Source organism: Apis cerana, linkage group LG4, assembly GCF_029169275.1.
Source record: "Apis cerana isolate GH-2021 linkage group LG4, AcerK_1.0, whole genome shotgun sequence".
Taxonomy (NCBI): domain Eukaryota; kingdom Metazoa; phylum Arthropoda; class Insecta; order Hymenoptera; family Apidae; genus Apis; species Apis cerana.
In genome coordinates, this window is record NC_083855.1 from 2274883 (window position 1) to 2301553 (window position 26671).

The 26671-nt window shown below is 20.4% G+C and overlaps 1 protein-coding gene and 1 long non-coding RNA gene across 4 annotated transcripts in view; one reads left to right on the forward strand and one right to left on the reverse strand.

Annotated features, from left to right (window-relative positions):
- Window positions 1–26671, forward strand: part of LOC108000099 (mucin-12-like) — a 112803-nt gene that overhangs the window by 36964 nt on the left and 49168 nt on the right. For 2 of the 3 annotated variants that reach the window (XM_062073533.1, XM_062073534.1), the window contains one exon: window positions 10573–10619. The exons of the other annotated variant lie outside the window; for it this stretch is intronic. In XM_062073533.1, the coding sequence (XP_061929517.1) occupies window positions 10604–10619 (16 nt within the window). In that variant the 5' untranslated portion in view covers window positions 10573–10603. The remainder of the gene's footprint in view (window positions 1–10572; window positions 10620–26671) is intronic. 3 annotated transcript variants of the gene reach the window in all.
- On the reverse strand, window positions 19764–22483 carry LOC133665939 (uncharacterized). The gene is made up of 2 exons (XR_009829411.1): window positions 22276–22483; window positions 19764–20339 (listed from the first exon to the last, which is right to left on the reverse strand). It is a non-coding gene; the product is annotated as an uncharacterized LOC133665939 (long non-coding RNA).

Here is a 26671-nt window from a genome sequence, read left to right on the forward strand (position 1 = left end):
TGATTAATTAACAACAAATCGATTGACTATCGAATGAAAGTCCGGCGAGGTATATCATTGAATCGTCACGGGGATATTATTTTGCGTTGAAAACTCTCATTTTTCTTTCTCTTCCACGATTGTTTTCTATAACTTCACAATGTAACGACAGGTTTGGTGGTTCCGCGTAAGCATTACCGTTATAAACATAGCAATTTTCGATGTAGGTTGACATTCCTCGTGCCGTTATATAAACGCGCGATTATCGAAATCTCCGCACGTGTCTTTGATATCCAATGAAACTAGTCTTTATTTATTTGTGACTTTTTTTTTATAATTTTTGAAATAGATAAAATAGATTGAATAGATTTTGAAATAGATTTTTGAAATATTATGTTTTAATATTAGAAATTTCTCTAAATATAATTTACTATCTTTATGTATGTAAATAGTAAATAAAATAGTAAATAAACAAAAATGAAATAAAAATATTAAAAATATTATTAAAATATAAAATGTAAAATACAAAATAATTTATTTATAATATCTAATAACATTATTTAATAACATTATATTTTAATTATTCTTATACATTTTATATTTATTAATTATATTTATATTTTAATTTTTTTCTAGTTTTATAAATTTTTTTAAAAATCTTATTAATAAATCAATTTTCATAAAAATTTAAAAATCTATATTTAATAAACTATTTTAAAATTAGCAAAACAATGATTTAAACTTCTCTTACTTTTATATGAATTATAACATATTTTAATTTAAACATAATTGCAATATATATATGATATAGATTAAAAGAAATAATCGATTTTTTTCATAAATAAAGCTAATAATAAAAATTTAGTAAATAGAAATTTACTATTTAAATTAATTGCTATTTAATTGATAATATAAAAAGCGACATTAAAAGGGACCGATCGACGAACCTTCGAGCATTAAACAAAAAATTGTTATAGTAGTAATATGCTTTTACCAATATGTTTAGCTAGATGGCAGTAATCGGCGATAGTCTTTCTATTTGAAATCTATTGGTAATTGCTAAGATGCGTTTTTCTTTACACATCCTCATGATTATATCATATTACATGTAATAATATCTATTTTTTTTTATTGTGTGATCTATTTTCCCATGATTTATTCTATATTAATTTATTCATTATCATTTGGAAATTTTAAAGAATTTTAAAATCTAATATTTAAAATGAATAGACGTATCAGGATGAACCATTTCCATTTATTTTATTTTATTTTTGTCATAGTAATAAAAGATAAAAATAAGATAAATATTTACATTTAGATTAGTTTATTTTAACTAAAATAGATAATATATTAAATGAGAATTTAAATAAATTAATTTTTATAATATTAAATAAAGTACAAATATATCTTAGATATCGTTTTATTATAATTTCAAAAATAAATTTTACTAGTTTTTTGCATTATAATATATTCATTTTTAATTCACCATGTAAAGGAATTTAGATTATTTTTTCTTTATAATAGATAAAAAAAAACAGAGAATTAAAATAATCCGATAATATCAAATTTGGGTAGTGCGAGAAAGAAAGATAGAAAGTTGACTTGTATATAATGTAATCAGTATTATTCACTTTTTATCATTGATTAAGTTTTTTAATATAAAATTATATTCGTGGCTGAATATATGAGTAAACTAATTTTTTAAACAGTGCTATTAAATAATATTAATTAAAATTTAAAACTTCTAGAGTTTAACTAAATACAATTTATACTTTACATTTTATCAATTGTTTTATTATGAAAGACAAAATTGTTAAAGTGAAATATATCAAGTTTCAATATTAAATTGCTTTTTTTTATAAGAGTTTATTATTAATAATAAAGTTTAAAAAAGTTTAAAGACAAATATAAATCAATAAATTGTTAATAATAAAAAATTTTTAATTGTACTAATTTTAATTTTCCTTTAATGAAGAAAAGATAATGAATTATTTGAATTAAACTTTAATTATCTTAATTTATTTATCAATAAAGTTATAAATGTTATATAAATATCTTATTAAGAATTTTAAATAATTAAAAATCTTTTATTTAATTCCTGAAAAGAATAATTTACTATTCATTTAAACAAAGAGATCAATAAGAAAATAGACAAAAAATCAGGATATATTTAATGTTGTTTAATTATTAGAAATGGAAAATGAAAAACAAATTTTTAGAACATGATATCATAATTATTTGAAATCGGTCACCGTCATATACAGAAGCATGACGAAGACAGTAATATGATCCACCTCGTATCCCAGATTCAACTAACAGTACATATGCTCGTTTTGCGATAGGATGTTTGTAAGTCGCTGTGTTCCCGTAAAAAATACAAAAACTCGGCCACCTAGCTAACTTTGAAACATGGTTTGATGAGAAAACTGGGAACGACATTAAAAAACGATCATGATATAGCAATATTGATTGTTCGTCAAATAGTATAGATTTTATTTATATTGTTAGTAGAATTTTAAGTATTCACGTTCGTAACATTAGTAAACTTTGTGTGGAAATTAAAAAAAATGAATAATATTATAATTCATACAGTAATTATAATATTTTAAATCATAAAAACAAGTTTAAAGACACTAAAAGAATAAGAAATTGAAAACGACCAATTTAAAAACTAATTATCATAAAGATTTCTGTTATATTTGACTTTGATGTTAAAAATAAATAAATAATATTTTTAACCTTTTGTAGCTAATAAATTTAAATAATTGCTTTAATGGATAATAATCTATAAAATATGAAATTTAAAAAACTATTTTTAAAGTTGCATTAACTTTTCTAGAATATATTTTTAAATATTGAAAAATTGAAAAGGAAGGAAATTGACAAAAATAAAAATTTTATAAAATTTTTTATGAAATTAATTATTTTTTATAAAATTTTTTATAAAATAATGTTTTTATAAGTTTAATAAGAATTTTATTAAAAGTATTATTTCCTAATTATTGTCTAGCATTTTTATTAAAATATTAAAAAAATTCACAGAAATATATTAAAAAATTTATATTAATTATATATAATTATATTATATATATTATATATATATTATATATATAATTTATACATTATATTATATTAATTATATATTAATTATATATAATTCATATTAAAAAATTACAGATATTAAAAATTATACAATTGTACGATTATTTAGAATTTTTTTAAATTATGATTTCACAAATATATAAATTTCCATAAACAATTACAATTTAATTGTCATTTATATTCTATTATTATTAAATCGTTTTTTAATATATAAAATCGAAATTATCTTTTTCTAACTTTGTAAAACTTTTATCATTTTTATCATATAAAATATTTTTATATTTGATATAGTAATTATTAATTCCGTTTTCCTCTCTTTTATAGCATTACACTGGACTCTACATAACATGGAACGATTTTTTCTACGATAATTATTAAATGATTCAATCGATTAATTTTGATTAATTTTAATACGATTTTTCTTTTTTTTTTTTGATTATGTGCTACGATCTAGAGCATTAACTCCAGTATATACGACGCGATTGTACATCTTCATTATTTTCAATTCGAGAAACAAAGAAAGACATATAATTATATGGTAAAAAGATTTGATGATTTTTTTTATTTTTTATTTACTTAGTTTTAATTTCTCTAGTTTGATAACGTATTGTGAATGTCTATGAAATTACTTATTTCATAGGTCTTATTTGGTCTTATTAGATATTATTTAAATAGCAAAAAGGACAATGTTCTCTTATGCTCAATGTTCTGTTATGCTCTCATTGTTATGAGATCAATTCGAATTATAAATTATTGAAACTATATATTTTAAAAATCATAAGATGCCTTTTATTTTTTTAATAAAGTATAATAAATGTGAATTAATGTTTGTTGAAAATTATGGATATTCATATTGATACATATTCTTTAATTTACCTTGCATTTTGTAGTATTTGGTTTTAGTAAGCTTAGAATAGCGTCAATATAAGTCAATAAAAAGATGATATTAAAATGAAATTCGTGTATGTGAATATAGATATGTTATATAGTTATAATGAACATAGTCATATAATGTAAATAAATATTATTATATATATTCATGTTTTTTTTTGTAAGTGACAAATTTAAATAAAAAAAAAATAATAAAACAAATAGAAAAAAAAATAAAAAATTCATTTTTATTATTATTTTATTATTTATAATAAATAAAATGAATTTTTTAAATTTACGATGATTATCACGAAATAACAATATCATGATTTTTTTTATATTAATTAATTAACTATTTTTCTATATATTTTATGATGAAAAATAAAATCTGTCGTCGAGAAATTTATTTAATAAATAATGCAAATAATTGTTATGATAACTAATATAATTAATATTTTAGAACATTATCAGTTATTCAACTAAGAAATAAAAGAGCAGCTCTAAAATATAATTTTTGACACATCAAGAATTAATATATATATAATAAATATGTATTAAACATTTTAGAATATCCAAAATAATAGAAGATGTGTAAGAATTATATTATATAGAATTATATTCAATTTTCATTACATATAAAAATTATTATCTAAAGATTATCTAAGAAAAAAAGTGAAAACTAAAATGAATTTTGATTAATACCTTCTTATTCTTATTTATTTCAAAAAGTTAATATAAATTTTTTTATTAATCTAATACATCATATATTTTTCATTAAAATTTTTTTCTTATTCTCTATCTTTAATTAAGAAAATACATTGAAAAAGAAAAAAAAATTATGTTGCATTCTATTGCTTAATCTCTTGGTCGGATGCTTTGCCTAACGAAGTGGAGAATAATTAAATAGAAAGCAGAGATGTTTAACTCGTTGCTTCATGTTATTCTGTGTCTCTCCTCTTTAGCAGTAATGAAATTTTTTGAATTCGTGACAATTTAAAATTTTTAGATTCGATCGATAAAAATAAAATGAGACAATTTGAAGAATTTGAGATATTAATTTAGAAAGTAATTGCAAAGAATAATTGGAATAGAATTTGTTAATTATTTTATTGAAAATTTTATTTTAGTTTTAAGAAAATTAAATTTTGATTAAAAATGAGAGATCCAAAATATTTATATTAAAAGTATATAATTATTACAACTTCCTATGCGATTTCACAATAAAAAACATATTTTTGAAAATAATTTTAAAGTAATAAAAATTCATAAAAAATTTTTAAATATTCTTTTAAATATTTAAATTCTAATGTTTTCTAAATATAAAAAACAAATTATATATATATCTTGTGAATAGTTATCAAATCTCACAAAGTCTAATTCTTATATTCGAATTGACTTTTTTATTAGTTTTTTATTAGTGAATATTTATTTGTTTCTTACAATTTGAATATAATAAAATTTCATTTATCTTTATTTATCAAAACGAAATTTTTGTTAATACTCAATTTTGTCGAATTCTAGCTCTTATTATTCTGCTGAAAATTATTTCAATTATATATCTGTTGTAAATGAAAACAAAAAGAATAATAGACTAATGCAATATATAATTAAATTTATTTGAATTCGAACTTCAATTATTTCAAATTCAAAATAATTAAACGAAAAATTAAAAATAATAGAAATAATGAATTTATATTACAATTATATATATTTATTCTTTGTTTAAATGGAATTGTACTGATTCTATGATTGTACTGACAAAATTCAATTATTTAAAATTTAAAAAAATATATAAAACTTAATTCAATTTCAGAACCAACTATTATAATACGAATAATTTCTACAATAATTCAATACAATAAAATTTCCATTTTTCGAATATTTTAAAATTAAAATTAAAATTAAAATTAAAACATTTTATTAACCGAACATTCTATTATTCAAACTATATTTACAACAATGTAAATAAACATCTTATCACAGTTTATCACAGCAACAAAAAATAGAATTTTTTAGAAATTTTAAAATTAATATTGAACAATAATTTAACGTTCAATAATACAATAATACCAAATTTAATGAAATGGAAAATATTGAAAAAATTAGAAAGCCAAAAAAATGTTATAAAATTGGAAAAATATATTAATATTGATAAATCATTTCATTAAAAAAAAGAAAATTGGAATTGAAAATTATTTGCAAAGTGCATATTTTTTTATATATTAAAAAATTGATAGTTAAAAATCATTTCTTATATCATTATTCCAATTTTGTTATAAATAAATATATAACAAAATATCCATTAATTGAAAAACAAATTCAAAAAGCTATTCCTCGAATAATCAGTCAAAAGAAAATCTGTTGATATATTATAAAACAATTAAAAATCAAATAATTTTCAAATATAAATTACATGAAATCAGAGAAAGAGAATGGCACACATTTCAGACATATATTTTCATTGCAAAAAATAAATTAATCGTTTTCAAAAAATTTATAATTAAGAATATTACTCAGAATATTGCTCTAGAATATTAAATAGAATGATTCAAATATACATTCATTCTGTGGTTATTTGAATTATTTAATAAAAAAAATAATTCATCTAACTAAAAAATTTGTATTCTTTTATTAAGAAATTTTTTTATCTCGTTTATCTATAGTTCGAATAATAGAATTTTCTATTGTATCGAAATAAACGATTATTCTAATGTTATTAATGTTATAATTTTCCATTTATTATTTCAGTTCATATTATCTTAAACAAAATTTTTGTATCCAAATTAAATTCGTGGGTATTACAATGATCTCGTTGCGATCGAACCATTTTCGATCGTTCAATTGGCTGATCAAGAATTGGGTTGTACGAAGTTCTGTATATTCTCAAGTGATTCGATTTCACAAAGAAGATAGAGACGAGAAGGGGAAGAGGATAGGAAAGGAAGGTAGATAGGATCTAGGTTGGTTGCATAAGGATGAAAGTAGCGAACGACTGAGTAAATAATAACGGTTACATGGCGCGTGAAGACGGGGGCTCCTCTTCGGTGAAAAACACCGTAATAAGTAGCGTAGTGGCGTCCTAGTGTGTACCGTGGGATCCTTTACGAAATCTGCTCCATTGATCGTCACGGAGTACGCGGAGAGCAATTATCATTGTCATTGTGCCATCATTATTTTCAAGCATCGGCCATGAATTGCTCGAAACTACTGGTTATGCTCTTTTTTTGAATTTCTTTTGTCATATCGAATACAAATGAGAATGTATGAAATATAACAATAGAAGTAATAAATGTGAAATTGGTATACGATAAATCGTTAAATACGAAATCTGATAAATATTAATATTTTAATGAAAGCTAACAATTATATTACTAGATACCAATACTGCCTTTTTTAAAAATATTTTATCATTTTTTATTTTTTGAGATGTGTTGTAATATTTTAACTTTTAGATATTTTTTTAATTAACACGATTGCAAATAATATCGTATATGTATGGTGTATTGATTTTTATTGAATGCGCAGTATTATATATGTAATATATAATGCTAATCAGTCAAAAATTAAAATAATAAAATACATTGTGAGGTTTTTTTTTCGTGGTATAATGTTAAAGTTTGAAAAGTTTGAAAGATTATAGAAACTTTAATTAAAACGTTGTGGAAATTTAGAAACATTTAATTTATTTGTCCTAAAAAAATAGGAAATGATAAAATTTCAGATTTTGAATTAATAAATAGGATATTTTAATTAAGGAATTTATTCGTTTATTATTTATTATTATTTATTATTATTTTATTAATTCAAAAATAATTTTTATCTTTTTCGTATCAATATGTCATATAAAAATATTTAATTCATTGCAAATTTAATATAATGGTTCATATATATATATAACTTATAATATATTTTTCTATAAGATTATATTTATATCTATATATTTATAAGAAATTTTAAACAAATTATCTCATATAATGTAATTTAAACAATAATATAATATAATATATAATAAGTTTTCTTTTTTAAAAAACTTTTGATGGTGAATGAGAATGTTATGTGGTATGTATTGTTTCCTTGAGAAACATCGCGAATAATAGTATCATTTCCATCTGTTGTTTTCGGTTGAATTATATAAGAAACGTGTTCCTTTCCCATTTTACAATTATACAATTATATTCATCACAAAAAGATACAAGAGATGTTCAACTAAGATATTTATTAAATAAACCAAGGCAAACTTCCTTTAAAGTTTATTTTACTATAATATATATATATATATATTTATTTATTTATTTATTTATTCGAACAATTTGTGATGATATTAATTATTATAAGTACTTATTATACTTACAAGTATTTATTTATTTATTTATATTTATTCGATTTGTGATGATATTAATTATTATAAGTACATTTTATGAAATACTTATTATATTTACAAGTATATATATATATATATATATATATATATATATACACACTTATATACACAGTTAAATATTTTTTCAAAAATAAATAGAACCATGCACCTGCCTATGAATCATTATATATACACAATATATTACACGATTAAATGAATATTATTATATTTCCATTTTTTGAAACTTTATTTGTAAGATAGTATAAATACAAAGATAGATATATGTGTACAATTTACAATAAAAAGAATAATCGATTATATAAAGGATATTAATCAAATACTTAAGTAAATACAACTTAATATTATTTGACTAACAAGCTTATATTTAAAATCAATAAATGATTTATAGACAAGAATATATATATGGTAGCAAGTTCAAGGATTAAGCATAAAGAATACTTGGTTATATTTGATTATAATTTGTTAGCGTTTTGGTATAGCGTTGTGATTTCCGGAAAATGATCGTTCGAAAGAGGCGGCGTAGCGTGCAATCACCATTCTCAGTCGCATGAAGAATTTCCGGAAACATTATCCTAAGAATGTGCTTCAACATCCATCCTTCATAGAGAAGATAAATTATGTTATGGCGTGATGTTTAGATTCATTCTGTTATTCAGATAACAGATCTTTAATAATCGAGTAAAGTCAAGAAGATCGAAAGTCTAGTTTAAAAACCGAAAATTTATTATTAGATCATAGAAAGATAATTTGTACGAGAGAAATGATTTCTCCTGCCATTTTTCTCGAATTGAAAAATTAAATTAGGAAATTTAATCGAAGTGAAGAGGTCGATGATGAACTTTCTGTAGTGAGTTATAGATATTTCAAATCAAATAAAGATTAACAAGATACCGGCGCAAGTGTGATATCTGAACCATGTAAACACGAGTTTACACGCGAACGAAAACGCATAGCGTGCACTCGACGCATCTCGACGTAACCTCCTGTTTTAGTTTCACTGCCGCTTCCTTTTGTTTTCCTCCTAAGTCTTCTGAAACATTTTACTTTAGCTGCAATTTTAAGCTATTCATTAAAATTATGTAATGCAAAGATAATTATCGTAATAGTTTTTTCTACATTGTAATTAAAGTGTATAATAATTTTTAGCTAATTTTGATTTTTAATGTTATGCGTAATTCTTAATTGTTTAAATATTTTTTTATTTTATTTTATTTTATTTTTCAAATATTATATATATATTATTTTATATGAATTTTTATTGTCTAATTTTTTTGTTTTCGATATATTTTTCTATTTTTTTTCATTTAAAATTTAAAATTTTTTATTTTTTATAATAATATAATTTTTATTTGATTTTTTATTTTTTAACAATAATTTTTATATAATTTGATTTATTTTTTATTTTTAATATGATTTTTTATTGTTTATATGCATTTTTATATTATATTTTTTATATAACGTTTTATTTTCTTATTTTTTGTTTTCATTCCATATTTTTTCTTTATATTTGATGTTTTTAATTTTTCGCATTTCGTCTTTTTTGTGAATTTTTCACATATTTTTTACTTATAATTTTTATTTTTGTTTTTTTGAATTTCTGATAATTTATTATTATTTTTATATTATATATAATTTTTATGCAATTTTTTAGATTGTTTTTTTATTTATGTATCTTTTATTTATGACCTTATATTTTTTTATCTATATTTTTATTCTGATGTTCAATATATAATAATGAAAAAAATGTTTTAGTATTAAAATAAACATGAATTCCTTTTTAATATAATATAATTATATATAATTGTAGCAAAATGTAGCAATTTTTTTCAGATATATTAATGAATAATTCAAATATCCTAAATCATATTAGATTTTTCATTTACTTTATTAATTAATCTTATAATTATTCTAATCATCATCTATAATTCTATGTATACTATAATGTATTCATTTATAATTCTGTTATTTAAATTCTTCATAAATTCATCTTAACTTTTTTTTCCTCTACAACAGCATGATTCTATGATTTCCCCTATGGAAATCAGTAGACATATAAACAATTACAGCTAAACATGCATTCGCGATGATATAATGTCAATGATCCCAATCCAACAACGACTATTTTCACGATTACGACTTTAAAACAAATATATATAACACTTAGATATAAAATAGTAATCGTATGATTGTCTGAATTTTTACGGTATAGTGACAATATTTTCGTTTTTCTCGTGTTTCAGGTGAGTGTCATTTCATCTTGTTGTCGATGATATGAATATCCTGATCGGTGAGTAGTTATTGCAATGATAATGCACATTGCAATCGACTTTCTATGATTATTATGCGATCATGTATTTATTTCAATTTCCATTCAGCACACTGCGCTTGAAAGTCAACGTACATTTGATGTATTTTATGCGCGACCATGAAAAATCCGATCTTTGTATCATGAAAGCATTCTTGTTTTAGTTCTTGAGACAGAAAAATGTGAAATTTGATGGACAAGTAGAAAGAATTACAATATATGTTTGTGGAATATTAAATGATGTTTTGCAATATAACTTGAATTGTAATTTCAACATCTTTTGAATATATTTTAATTTTATTCTGTATTTTGTGATATATTTGGAATATTTAAAATATTTAAAAATTTTATTTTTATTTTATAAATTTATATGATTACATCAATTTTAGATACTAAAAGTGATAATCATCTATTTCAATCAAATGTAGTAATTTATATATGTAATTATATGTAATTCTTAAAAAATAATCATTTATTTTTGTAATATATACAATATATGAAAAAATACTATATTTTGTAATATATTTAGTCATAGTTTTGTATTTAGTTGTATAATTTTTTATATTTCAATTTTATATATATATATATATATATATATATATACATTAATATATAAATATATAAATGTATATTATATTTATAAAATGTTATCTTATAAAAAATTAATAATAAAAGTAAATTAAACGATTTTTATTATTTGCAAATTAATTTCCTAAATTTTTATGCGATTGTCTTTTGAATAAATATAAATAAAATTATGATTATTAAAAAATGTGAATATGTGTATATTTTTCTATTAATAATCTTTTATAATAATCTTTTAAAATAAAAAAAATTTTCTCAAAATTAGTGGTTATTATTGTTTTATATATATTTATTCTAATATTTCAAAAATAATGATTAGATTGTGCTATAGAAATGAACGAATTTCATTGTTTATTTTGAATGATAAATTATATGCTTAATTAATTAAATTAGATTTTGAAAAAGTTCATTTCTGTGAAAAATATATACAATAATTATAAATATATATTAGGATATATTAGCACATATATTAACATGTAAAATAAATTATAATAAATTCTACATTTCATTTTCATAATATTATTTTTATAATTATATGAAAATTCTATAAAAGATACATATCTTATATTAAGATCTATTATAATATTGTTATTATATTATATATATTATATATATTTGAATAAAAAAATTATTTATAAATAATCTGTGCTAAAATAATTCAATTCAATTTAAAAAATTATATTAATATTTCTATCAAGTTATGTCATTTATTTCGCAAATAAATGTAGCAATCGATCGGTTAAGCAATAAGACTGAAAAAAGCAACATAAAAACAAAGATGAAAAAAGTGCATTTTTCTTAAGTATTTCTGCCAAGGCTTCTGCCAGGGACAAGTATTTTGTCGTGCAATGTTAGCGAAAGTGTTTTATATTCTTTATCCATGACGATACGATCGAAACTCATCAATAACATAATTCAATTCGTGATGAATGGTATCCTGATCGTATGTTTTAACGACGTTCTTAGGATACGGCTGCAATAAATCGAATAGAATGGTTATACTTAATAAAACAGAATAGTGAAATGTGGAATTTGCATACAAGTCGTTTAATCTTGAAATATTTAATCGCAATCAAGTGTTACATTTGAGAGATTCAAAGAGGAAAAATGATAAGTAATGCGACGTTTGGCTTGAAAAAATAATAAATGATAATATCAATGATGCTTAAATTAAAGATTGGAAAATATTTATCATTTCTTTTTTAGATAAACATTTGTTAAAGATAAATTTTAATAATAAGAGTTTAATAATAAATTCAATGATTGAAAATTTAAAATCTAAATTTTAAAGCTTTTATTCGAAAATAATAATAAGTAGTTTTTTTTAGATAAATATTTATTGAAATTATTTTAATAAAAATACAATTGCGCATAATGAAATTCTATTTTTTTTTTGGATGGAATTTTGGATGGAAAAAATTCTTTTTTCTTTTCTTTGATTCTTTTAAATTCAATATTGGCTATGCAAAAAAGAAAAAAAAATGAAAGAATAATTTTAAATAAAATTTCATTTAAAATAAAATAAAATTTATGAAATTCAATTCACAGAAAAATTTCATAAATAATACATTTAATTATATCTTTATTGCATTGAATAGTAAATTAATTTAATTAAACAAAAATTAAAACAATATGTATGCTTATAAACTGTAGTTATTTCATATAAAAAAAACTTTTTATAAATATACTTTTATAAAAAAATATACTTTTTATAAAAAAAAATATAATTCTTATTTTTTAAATTTTTGTATTATTATAATAATATTTATAAATACATGACTTTTAAAAATCATTATAAAGTACTTGTACGAATTTTCTTTATATGAATATCTGCTGAAGTTTAATTTTTAATTTAACTTAAAAAAAAATTATGCTTCTAAATTTAATATTGATTATTAAAATTAATCAAATTATAAAATACTTAAATCATTCTTTGAATAAATATTTTTAAATTAAATTTTGGTAAAAAAATTTGTTTTCAAATTTGAAAATTCATATTGATATATTAAAATTTAATTTAAAAAAAAATATGTTTTTTACTTAAAAAAAAAAATAATTTTATTTAAATTTATCTTTTTAAATTCGATTTTTAAAAATATTTATATCATTTCTAAATAAATATTTATAAAATTCGCTTTATGACGAATTTTACAAAATATACACTTATGTAATGTTTTTTAATACGTAATACATGAATTTTGTTTCAAGACTGCAACGAGATTCACACGAAAGTCTTAATAAAATCTCAAATTAACGTATACAATGCATAAGAGAAAAAATCATGTCAAATGTGATTTATTCTATGATACTTGGTACTATGGCATAATTCATTTCTTGTACAATTTCGTAATTACCAATCCAATTCATAACATGAAAGAATAAAGTCAGATAAGTCGTTAGATGTCTTTTCTTTTGTGAATTTTAATTTGGAAAGATGATGCTCGCAGGGAAAGCACAAATTGCATCATATCAAGCATCCATACTGTTTCCCAGACACTTTCTACACAATCTTCCACCTCGAACTAACAGTTTCGCATTATTAAGGGACTGTGTAAAGAAGTTAAGCAATGTGTAGTGAGAATGAAATATAATGGAACTTTACATATATAAATTTGATTTATACGAAATTTGATTTGTATAATGATTATTTGAATTGTAAATGAATTTCTATAAATCTGAATTATTGTCGAATATCACAACTTCACTTATTTTTACAATATAATATGATTAACATCTTCACTCATCAATCGCTATTTAAAGAGAAATATTTTAATTTTATACGGTATTAAAAATAAATAAATAAATAAATAAAATTAAAATAAAATAATGAGCTAATCTAGTTCATCAGTTTTTATACTATGCATATTATTTTTATTAACTACAAAAATTCATAAAAATTAATAAACAATGTTTTTCATAAAAAATCTAGACATGTAACGCGTGATAGTAAACGTATTAAAAATATGTTATATTTATATATATACAAATAAAAGAAATTTATAATAAATATATATTTAGATATAAATATATTATATAAATATATTTAGATATAAATATAAATAAGTAAAAAATTAATTTTTTAAATATTAGAGTATTTAGAAATAGATATTATGTAATTATAAAGATAATTATTATGTTTACAAAATTGTTTTTAAATTTATAAAATTTGATATGTTATGCATTATGACTATATATTATATCTTTTCTTGTATTTTCTAATTGAAAACAACGGATACATAATTATATGGCAAAAGATAGTTGACTTTATCGGATTTTTAAAAAAAATAAATTAAAAAATATTTATAATTTATTATTTAAATTTATAATATTATTAATTTATAGGAAGTTTATAGAAAGAATCAGAGAAAATTTGAAAGAGAAAGAGATTTGAGAATAGGTTTTGATAAAATGTTTAATTAATTAAGGAGAATTCTAGTTTTATTAAATATTTTATTCATTATTTTATTCGTAAATAAGTTTTAAAGTTGTAATCGAGTATTTTTATATAATTATTAGATATTTATGAAAATCTATTCAAGATGATTCAAAATATTTTTTTTTTTTACAAATGAATACAGATAAATAAAAACAAATAAATAAAATCATTTTTATTCACAAATATATATTTTATATATTGCATATTTATTTTCTGCATGTTTTTATATAAATGGTATAAATGAATATTATTCTCTTTTTCATATTAATTTTTATTTACATCAATTAAATAATAAAAGAAAAGAAAAAAAATTGTTCTTAATTAAATTTTTAATTATGATGTATTAATAATAAAACTGTAATAAAAAAAAGTAATAATAATAAAAATAATAATGTAATAATAAAAAAAAATTTGAATGGAGAGCTCAGAAATATAAATATAAATCATATTCTTTAAAAATTATTTATAATAACTATTATATATAATAATTATACAAAAGTTTTTTTATTGTTTAAATTTATAATTGATAAATTAATTAAGTTAATATTAAGTGAAGTAATCAATTAATTTATTTACCAACTGAAAGTTTAGACAATAAAGAGATTTTTAAACTAAGACATTTCTAAACAAGATTTAAAATAGTTTCATAAAGAAAAGAACTCCATACATAAAACGAGCAGACGTTAATATAATATTAACATTTATAATATAATATTAAGGCAATATACATAGTTTTATATATATATAATATATAATGTCTTACAATTTTGTGAAACAATCTTTTGTAACTCAATTTTTTTAGATAAACACTAACAATTAATCAGAAAAGTACGAGAAAACTATTTTTATGTAGTTATAATATAAATTTTATGATAAATAATTACACATAAAATAACTATAAAATTATTAATATTCTACAAATGCTATATAGTTTAATAATATATATTTAAAATAATATATTTTCACATTTTCTATAAATTGAGTATTTAACGTGTTTGCATAAAAATAATCTAATGATCTAATGATCATAAGTAAAATCGATTTAGAAATATAACTTTCATCAATACAACTGTCGAAACTTCATTTATTTTTCAGTATACGTTCACAGGGTGTGACATTTACTTCTATAGAATTAATTATTGTGCCATTACGAGAGATTTTCCAGTGACGAAAGGAGAAATTTCTCACATCACTCGAGCAGAGATTTACGAAATTCAACGGTAAGGTACAAGAATACGAATAAGAATAGGTAATTGGGATAAAACAAACATCATCCGAAATTATTCCGTAGAAACGACACTAATTAATAACTTTCTTGGTCACAATCTCGCTTTTTATGCCAACTATGCAATTACATATCGTATTCTTTGCAATTTTAAAACGCAATTTTTTCGCTTTCCAGCTAATTACTAAGAGATGGAATCTGTCCGTTCCTTTTATTGTTAATTAAAAGTATTTTCTTAATTGGTTATAATTTATTTCGAATAAATTATGAGATCTTGAGAATATGAAGATCTGATTATGAAGGATGGAGTATGATGAAAGTACTTTGATTTATAGATATATGAATTTATTATTTAAAATTATATGCATACATATTAAACTTTTTAAATGGAAAAATAAAATTAATGATTTTATAACTATATTTTAAATTTGGTGTCCATTAATAGTAAATGTAAATTATTATTATCTAAATCATTATCTAAATCTGTATTATTTACAATTTTTTATCTGAGAATCTAAATATTTGAGATCTAAATGTTTTTTCTTTTTAAAATTTAAATTCATCTAAATTTTCTATTTTGACAAACAACACACAATCCATATAATATTGAGATTTTGTTCAATTTTATTATCTAAATTTATTTTCTTTGATAAATTAATATTTTATAAATAATTATTATCGATTATATTTTTCATCAATTCTAATATTTATAAAAAAATTTAATCTAATTTATAATAATTTCTTTAAGATATAAAATATAAAATATTTTGCAATATAAAATATTTAAAATATATTTTTAAGAATATCACTAATATCTTTAAGAAATCTATAATCTTGAAAAAATCTAATTGTGATATAGCTATGTATAAATATAATGTCAATAAAAAAAAATGAATCTTATGATTCCAAATATTAAACAAAAAATTAAAAATAAAAAAGAAAAGAAATATTCAAAATATAATAATTCCTTTTCAAAGTATTATATTTTCAATATCAACAAGATTTTCATTTTTAAAATTATCAACAAATATTGGAATCGAGAGATTTGAATACAGAAAATATTGTTCATCTCTATGATTGACTAAAAGTAACCGTATAATGTATATATAATATATATTATATAATATATAATATATAATATAATTTCTTTTTTTATATTTTCGGAATATAAAATATTTTAAATATTTTTAAAACATCTTTGTAAAATATTATATTATATATAAATATTATATACCTTAGTATTTTTAAAATCCATAAGATATATCTGTAATATAGCATTAATAAAAAAATTAAATATTACGATATTCAAAACATTGAAATAATTTCCTTTTAAATAATCAAATATCAATACCAATATTCAATAATAAGCACAATAATTTTTGTTTTTAAAAATAATTAATAATCTGAAATAATATTAAAATCGAGAGAATTCATCAACATGGAGGACCAGATATCGACTCAGCTCTGTTAATGGCTAAAAATAATTCCGTCGTCCGCGAATGCGATCCACGAAGACGATTACGGTAAATTATTCCAATCAGTTGAATTCGTGAATCGTGCGATGTTTATGTGTTCTCATTGGCATGCATTTCGAAAGTGCAAGTGCACGCGCCTCGAGGATGCGTCTCACGTTGCTACGCCCCTGCCAATGACATTTTCGCCGCAATACGCGAATGCAACGAGTCCCTGATTCACTCAAGATTCTGCATATATGTATGAATCATGCGTGCAACCGGGAGAATACTTGTCTGTTTTCATATTATTTAATCATTCGTGGATGTGACTGTTTTGAACTTAAAACTTTGTTTTATGATGGCAGTCATGTGTTTTTGTGTTCGGAACAAATTTTTATATGTTATAACTATTGTATATAACTATATGTATGGAAATTTGTTTGGAAGATGAAAGTTGTCGATGATTTTTAATTTTTTTTGTAATTTTGTATCATAATATCATCGTTCTGATATTATTTATATAAATCATTCTATGAATTAAATTTGTTTAGAAAATAAAAATCATTCATGATTTTTAATTTATTTTGAAATTTTTTATATTGAGCTTTTGATATATACAAAATTTAGGAATTACGTATATTTATATTTTAGAAAATTGGATATTATTAATATGTTAATATATTAATATTATATATTGGATATATTAATATTATTAAATATAAAGTAATTTAATTAATTTATTATTAATTATTTACTTGTTTGATAATTTCTTTTAAATTAATAATTTTTTTTATTTCATTTTTTATTTTTAAATGATTTCTTGATATGAGATAAATATCAGATAATTATGTAATTGTACATATATTATACCTAAAAATAAATTTCTTTAGGTATATAATTAGGTATATAATTAAGTATAATATTCAATAAAATTTATTTTTGGCTATTAAATATTTTAGAAAATAAGGAAATTGGATACTAACTGACAAAACATTAGTTTTTCATTAAAACAGATGATTAAGAAAAGGAAATATTTATTACTATATACTTAATAGAATCATATTATAAATTACCAAGTAATGAGTAATATGTTTGTCATGTTTTAAATCATAATTCTTATATGAACATATAAAGACTTCTCATAATTTCATGACCTTTAAGCTTGGTTTATATGGTCGTTAACATTATGATACAATATAAGTATTAAATATACAAAGTCTCCCAGTTAAAAACTACTAATAATATTTAAACTACTTAATTCTTAATAGTAATCATTTTTTTGAAATTGTATTTTATATTAATTTATACTGACGAAATAATTTTAAAAAAGGAAAATTTAAGGAGAATCGCGTCATAGAAATAATGTCATAAATTTACTTCTTCATTCAAAAATAATTTTATCGAAAATTATATTTATAATATTCATTAATATTATTATTAATTTTATAATAATATTAATATGAACACATTTTATATGTAATTATAAATCAATATTAGGTATAATTTTAAATAAATAATTATCTTAAATAATCATTTAATACTTGTGTCTAATATTTAATTACTTGTGTTTTATATCATTTTATCTTTTCGAGAATAAAATCAATTCATATTGTGTATATTTTTTGTTCAGAATTTTAGATATATTCGCAAATTTTATGGATTTTTACTTAAAATAGCGTATATAATAAACTATAAAATATGTATAAAATATATATATAATTATTTAAATTAAATAAAAATTTCCATCTCAATAATTATGAACCTTTTTAGTTTCAAAATATGTCATTAAAAATTTAAAATTGGTAAATTGATATAAATCAGCCAAATAATCTGAATATTTTGGAAATCAATTAAAAATAATATCCTGTTTATAATATAATTTTAAATTCTTATAGAATTCATCAGTTTTTCTAATTTTATTTCAAAATTAGAAAAAGAAAAGAAAATAAAGCTACATTAAAATATTTTAATGTACAGTTATAAAAATAACTTTTTCAATTTTTCATTTTTAAAAATTTTTTTATTTTTATTTTTAATGAAATTTTGTGAATATGTAAAAATAATGGATTATATATGCGATAATTTTTTTTAGCAGAATATTACTTTGAAAAAATGATTCCAATGCTTTTTCATTCTTTTAAATGTAATTTTATGATGATATGAGATAGAGTAAAATTTTAAATCATAAAATATATAGTTTTTAATGCTTCTACCTTGTTGTAAAAATTATTACCAGATGAAATTGTTTCCAAAATTTAAAAAATGATAAAGAATTTGAGAATTGTTTTCACTCTCTCAAATTTTCTTTCGATAAAAAAGTTGCTTTATGTATAATTCATTATGCTCTATATACATAAAATATACATATAAACTTTCAATAAAATCAGAAATTTCAGGTAAAATGAAATTTACTCAAATTTAAAATATTTCTGTTTACTGATTTTATTAAATCATAATAAATCATAAATGCTAAATAAAAATATTTGAAGAATAAAACATTTAAATTATCTTTAAGAATTTGATTAATTAATTTGATTAGAACAAAGTTTTTTATATAACAAAAATCTTCGAGAATTGGAATATAAAGCAAAAATGATTGGGAAACACTAGTCTAAACAATGCAAGACGTTTAAAAATTCATACAAGAATTTATATCCCTTGAATTTCTCTTTTTAAAAATATCGCAATATCTATTATTCCTCGTGCCAATTGTCTCTCTTAACGCGTCACGTTCTCCATTGAGAAATCCAATTCGCGAAACAAGGAGATCGCTTTATCGCGCTACAATTTTCTTCGCCCCACTATCATTCCGAATTCAATGGTTTGACAGGCATTGATATTTCTTTGGCATCCACTCGATCTTCTCTGCATCGATAAACGGTGAATTCTCACTCAAGCATTCGTCACGAATGCCAACTCGATGTTGTTGTAAACTCGATTTCGTGGGCGAGGCTGTTGAGGTTCCTTGATCTTTCCATCGGAATTCGTAGAATTCAAGTGATCTAAATACCGTAGAAAAAGGAAAGGTTTTTTTTGAATTGTCTTATGTTGATCTATTTACTTTTAAAAATGTTTGATATCGTAAGTAATTTAGAATTGAATTAGAATTAATTTATGTATCGTATCCAATTCCATTTCATTTTAAATATTTCGTTTGTTTTATCTTAAAAAAAAACTATGAGATTATTATATATATTTCAAAACAATCTTTTATTTTATTTTTTTCATAAATATCATTAATATTTTAATTATAATTAATTTACGAAAAATTGAATAAAATTAGCATTTTTATACAGAAAATTGAAAAATCGGCAGCTGAAGAATTATTTAATTATTATTTTGTATTTTAATTCTATATTTTATATGCAAGAAAATAATGAATTATCATTAGTATTAAGATTAAATAATATAATATTATAATAAAGGTAAAATTAAAATATAATCAAAAATACTATTCAAATGTTAAAAATTCTATCGACATACTTCTCAATGATATTAACGAATTTTCGAATAATTGAATTGAATTGAAATATTGAATTGAATTTTAAAATTTAAATGCCATTGATACATTTTATTTTATGTGAGTCCATTATTAGATAGTTGTAAATTATTTAATTATTATAAAAAAATCATGATTTAGAAATGTTGGGAAATATTTAAAAATTACTTATGTAATATTTATAAACATACTATTTTTATATTATATTTTATATTATATTATACTATTTTTATATTATAAACATACTATAATTATTCCAAGTTGGATTATTTCAAGGAAAAATGAATCATAAAGAAAAATTATAAACTTTTAATTTTTCAATATATCTTATTTTTTAATTCTATAATATATTATAAAATCTGTTTTTATAATTTTTAAAATCCTCACATTAAAGTTCATCGATTTTTCTTCACACATATGAGCGAGATAAAGAAAATGATAGAGGAGGATCACGCCTTGATCTCACCCACTTAATTGATTCAGCATTGATTAATCGTATAATTGATATGTAAATTTCGAATTTCTATTTATTTTTGTGCCTTTAATCTGAACAATTCTTATGAATGTAGAATAATATTGAATTCTTGTGCAATAAATAAAAAAAAATATATATTTACATATTTCATTACTTATGCACTTTTTTTATATCTGACGTCTTTGAATATATTTGGTTTATATAACTATAAATCATGATTTTAAAAAGTTTTTTAAATTTAAATAATATTTATAAGTATTATGTACATACATAATTTTCAGGTATTTCCCAATTTTTCTAAATCATGATCTTTTTATAATAATTAAATAACCTGCAAATATCCAATATTGAACTCACATAAAAAAATATTTTTAAACATATTACATGTTATTAAAGTTATAATGTGTAATGTTAATGTAATGTGTAATGTGTAATGTGTAATATTATTAAAGTTATAAATTGTATATATTGTATATATGAAAGTAATTTCTATTTGATCTGAACATGACTGGTTTAATTTTCTTAATTCTTAATCATAAAATAATCTTTAGATATAATAAATAATTATATATGTATTTTTTAATTTTTTAAAGTAATAATTTTGTTACAAAATAATCAGTTTCCGAATAATTATTTTATATACATACAGAAAAATTTTTAACGAAGCAACTTATTATTTATTATTGTTCCCAATAAAATATCTAATATAAGTACAAAATTTAAAAAAAAAATTCATTTTAAAATTTTTATGATGAAATTTTTCATAAAAATAATTTTAATTAGAAGTAATTATTGTAATCTATAATTCTATAAAATGTTTTGCATAGTGTGATTTATTTATTGTTATTAATTCGTATTTCATCAAATATCTTCGATTATTACGCTAACATGACTTTAAATGAATTTAAAATCAACATTTGTAAAATTAGTCACTCTTATTCAATTCAATTTTTCAGAAATTTACCATAATTTCACCGTTCTCGATTTTCCGCGCAGAAAAGCCATTGCCCTCAACGATTGCACTTGTGTATCGCGATGCTTTGCATCGCGAGTGAAATCGATAGCTGCTTACGCAACTAACACGCGTCCTTTTCTCCAAGGATTCTGCAATCCAATCTCCACTTCTTGAAGAACGGATCTCACTTCGATCCGGAAAGCGATCGAGAAAGCGTCTCGTGAAAGCAATGGTTATTTTGACTGATCGGAGAAGATCCTTCTAATCGTGACATTGATTCACGAGTGGAATTCGATAGTTGGAAAATCAGAAAGTGTGGAAAGATATTTGTGGGTAAAATGGATACTTTTTTTTAATGAGATATTGCTCGATGTTTTTGATTATTTTATAGGAGAATGAATAATGAAGTTCTTTGGATATTGAATTTTGTTAATCATTTAATTTCATGATTTTAAACTAGTAAAAATATATTTTATCAATAAAAAGTTTCTTAAAATTCAAATATTTATAAAATATATAGTTAGAGATTTGTTATTTTATTTTTTTTTCCTCAAAAATTTATCCAACTAATTGAAATTATTATTTATATCGAACATTAATTTCAAATTAATAACAAAAGAAGATTTTCCTTGAAAAAGAAAAAGAAATAATAAATATTTCAAAATTTTTGGTAATATAATAAAATAGTAATTTAATTAAACAACGAATCGGAAAATATTCAAATGATTTTGCAGCTTAAAATTCGATTCAAATCATTTTTTTTTAATTGTTTCATACAATCTGATAATTATTCAGAAATATTTGAAATATATTTAGACGAAATGATTTCTAATGTCGAAATTCATTTATTTAATATTTATGTTTTTAATATTTTGAAATACTATGATTTATATTATTATTTAACTACATTTAAATTTACTACCTTTAATTTTATTGCATTTAAATTTATCTCTAAAGAACTTGTTATTCGCATTCTTCGAAAAATGCGAAATATAAAATATAAAAAAATTAGGCAATTAAAATTACAATAATCGTTACAATGATAGCATAATAATTCGAACATAATGAATCATTTGATAAATTAGATAAATTTCAATTATAAAATTCTATTTACAAAATACTATTTAAATATAAGGAAACAGAAAAAGATACAAAAATACAAGAAGGCTACACTTTAACATTCATAAGAAAATATTGAGTTATAAATATTCCTTCAAAAAAATTTTGATGACTTATATTGTTTAAGATGTGCTATTTAGACTTATAATAATAATATAATTAATAGAACAAAAATATTAACAGAAATTAATATTTTAATGATTCATCTCCAATGTATTATGTAGCATATATAATCAAAGTTATGTAGCATATATAAATCAAAGAAAAAAGTTTTAGAAGAATTGAATGTAATGCTCCAAAATTATAAAATTTTAATTTATAATACATAATTTTAGAAATGAATTACTATAATCAGATTACGCAAAAAGAAAAATAATGCTTCGAATCGAAGTTTAACTATTTTGCACTCACAGTAGGTCACATGAAGAATTCCGTATCGAATTGAATGAATCGAGGTCTGATCGGTCGCCACGATCTCGAACAGGCCATTCGCTCACCTATTTCCAAGTTACATGCATACTAGATTACGCGCCACTATTAAATTAAATTCATCCCGATGAGAAAGTAACCACGACCTTTGACACATTTATAGCAAGAGAAACTATCGTGCACATCCTTTCCTTATGGATCGAACTTCTACGAGTGATAGATCGTCACCATTCCTTTAATAAGGAATTCTGCTCATGAGGAAATGTATGTATATTGCCAGAGATGAAATTTAAGAGACGTTAAATGTAAAAGATTTCTCGCTTTCTTTCTTCGTCTCTCTTCGAAACGAATGGAAAATGGTTAAGTATAAAATTTATGAAGATTCGTTAAATTTGAAACAATTTTCAATCCTTGAATGTAATTTGAATTTTAATTTTATTTGTCGTTTATTTTTTAATTATTCTCTAAGAATAAATTATATATGTATAGTTATATATGGTAATATGATATAATAAATACAATTTCATTATTTTTAAATTTATTAGACTGTTTTTAAAATTAAATGTTTTTATAATTAAATTAATTATACGAAGTTTAAAAAAACTCAATTTTCTTTCACTTACAAAAAAAAGATTCCATCGATTTTTCTATCGATTTTAACTAAAAAAGAAATGAAAATTTCATGCTACATATGCATAACACGTCCCATATTAAATTTGCCATAAATTATGTTCTCAATGAAAGAAATGAGAAAAAAAAAACGATAAATACGTATGGTCGGTCGATCGACGAATTCGATCGATTCGATCTCGTGGAATTCGACTTGTTCGATCGGTAGAAAGCGTTTTCACTTGTAACCGGGATGCCAGATCGCATGTGGTTAATATAACGGCTATGAGATGATAATGAAATCGAGTACTTGCAACTGCGTCGATTTCTAAAATTTTAGCAAATTAAAATTAAAGCAAATTCATAAAATCCTTTAATGACTTTTTTCATTTTTAAGAATATGAATATGATGACTGATCGCTATGATAAAAATAATATTTTGCAATTATATAAATTAAGCAAAATCGCCGAAAAAATTGAAAATTATACTAAAAATTATGTTTCATAAGTATTTTGAGAATGGAAAAAATATTAAAAATATAAATATATTGTAGCTGATGGAAATTACTTTGAAAGGAATCATAATTAATAGATATTTTATAAAAAGAAAATTCGAAAAACTTTTAAATCCAACATTATATAAAAATTTTATTAATCTTATCGTTATTCATTGCTCAAAAATACAATAAAATTTTTTTTTAAATATTTATTATTTATCGAAAAATAAATAAATTCTATTTAATAATTTTCTTGTTATATACATAATTATAAATTCTTCTATATATATACATAATTATAAATTCTTGAAATCTTGAAAAGTCTTGTTTTATAAATATCTATTTTATAAATATGTACATCTATTTCAATATATTTTTATCATATCAATTTTCATCATTATAAATAAAAATAAATGAAAAAAATAATGTAATATTTATAAAAAATTTTTACTATTTAATTACTATTTAATAGCTGCATGTTTAATATATAGCTACGTGTTTCTTATCCTTCAACACATATATTTCAATGTGCATAAAATATAAACTGCAAAAAATAATAAGATTTACGTGAATTTATACGTATATATACATATGTTTTTTTCATATGTATTTACGTTTATACATTTTATATATTTTTTTATATTGCAAAAAATAAATTATATATATTATACATTATATAATTTTACAATTTATATATATTATATACTTTTCATTATATTATTCATTTATCATAAAAAATACAAATTATATAACATATTAAAAAACATTTTTATTTATATCAATAAATATCAGTAAAAATATTTTTTTTCAATTTTATTTAAATAATTATTATTTGTGAGAAAAACGATGATCAAAATTATTGCGAACACCTTGTATAAATACATAAAGTATAAAACTCATATAAAGTATATAAAGTATAAAACTCATACTAAAATAATAAAGTATATATTTTAAAAAAATATATTATTAATTACTTGAAAATGAATTTCAATCATTAATGTTATAAACTTACGATTATCAAATATAAATAATTAATATTCTTAATAATAATAGATATTTTAAGTATGTTTATTAAATAAAATATCATTAAATTTATTATAAAAAAAAATAATAATAAATCTATATGAAAAAATAAATATCTAATATTTTCTTAATATTATAATTAATATAAAAAGAAAGATATCGAAATATCTGTATTTTTTTTATAAATTAAACTAAATACTATATATTAAAATATCTTCAGCAATTCTTACTTCCGTTTCAAAAATTTCACCCTATAAACATTAAAATCATTATAAGAAACATTTCGGTTAAAAAAAATCAAATCAACTAATTTCTCAATCTTGATTTAATAAAAATTATTCCATTTTTTTTTGTTTTGCATATTATAATCAAACATCAAAAAATCGTGAAAGTACAATAAGTATTATATCAATCCAAAATTACGCCGATCTATTAAGAGACGTACAATGCAAAAGAATAAAGTCACGAACGATTTGAAAGAACACATGGGCCATCAAAACTAAATCTATTACGAAGAAAGGTCAAGTGAAGATCATAGATCATTTGTAAATCAAATACTTTCGGTTCCCTCAGCCTCGATAAAGTGATCGGTGATGCGTCATTACAAGATCCCGGTGCTAGGAACATGAGGAACGTCTATGGGCTTGGTCCATAAACGACCTACTAGCATAAATACCTTTCTACGTGCATACCTTCACATACAGGACGTGCAAACTGGCGATGTTGTC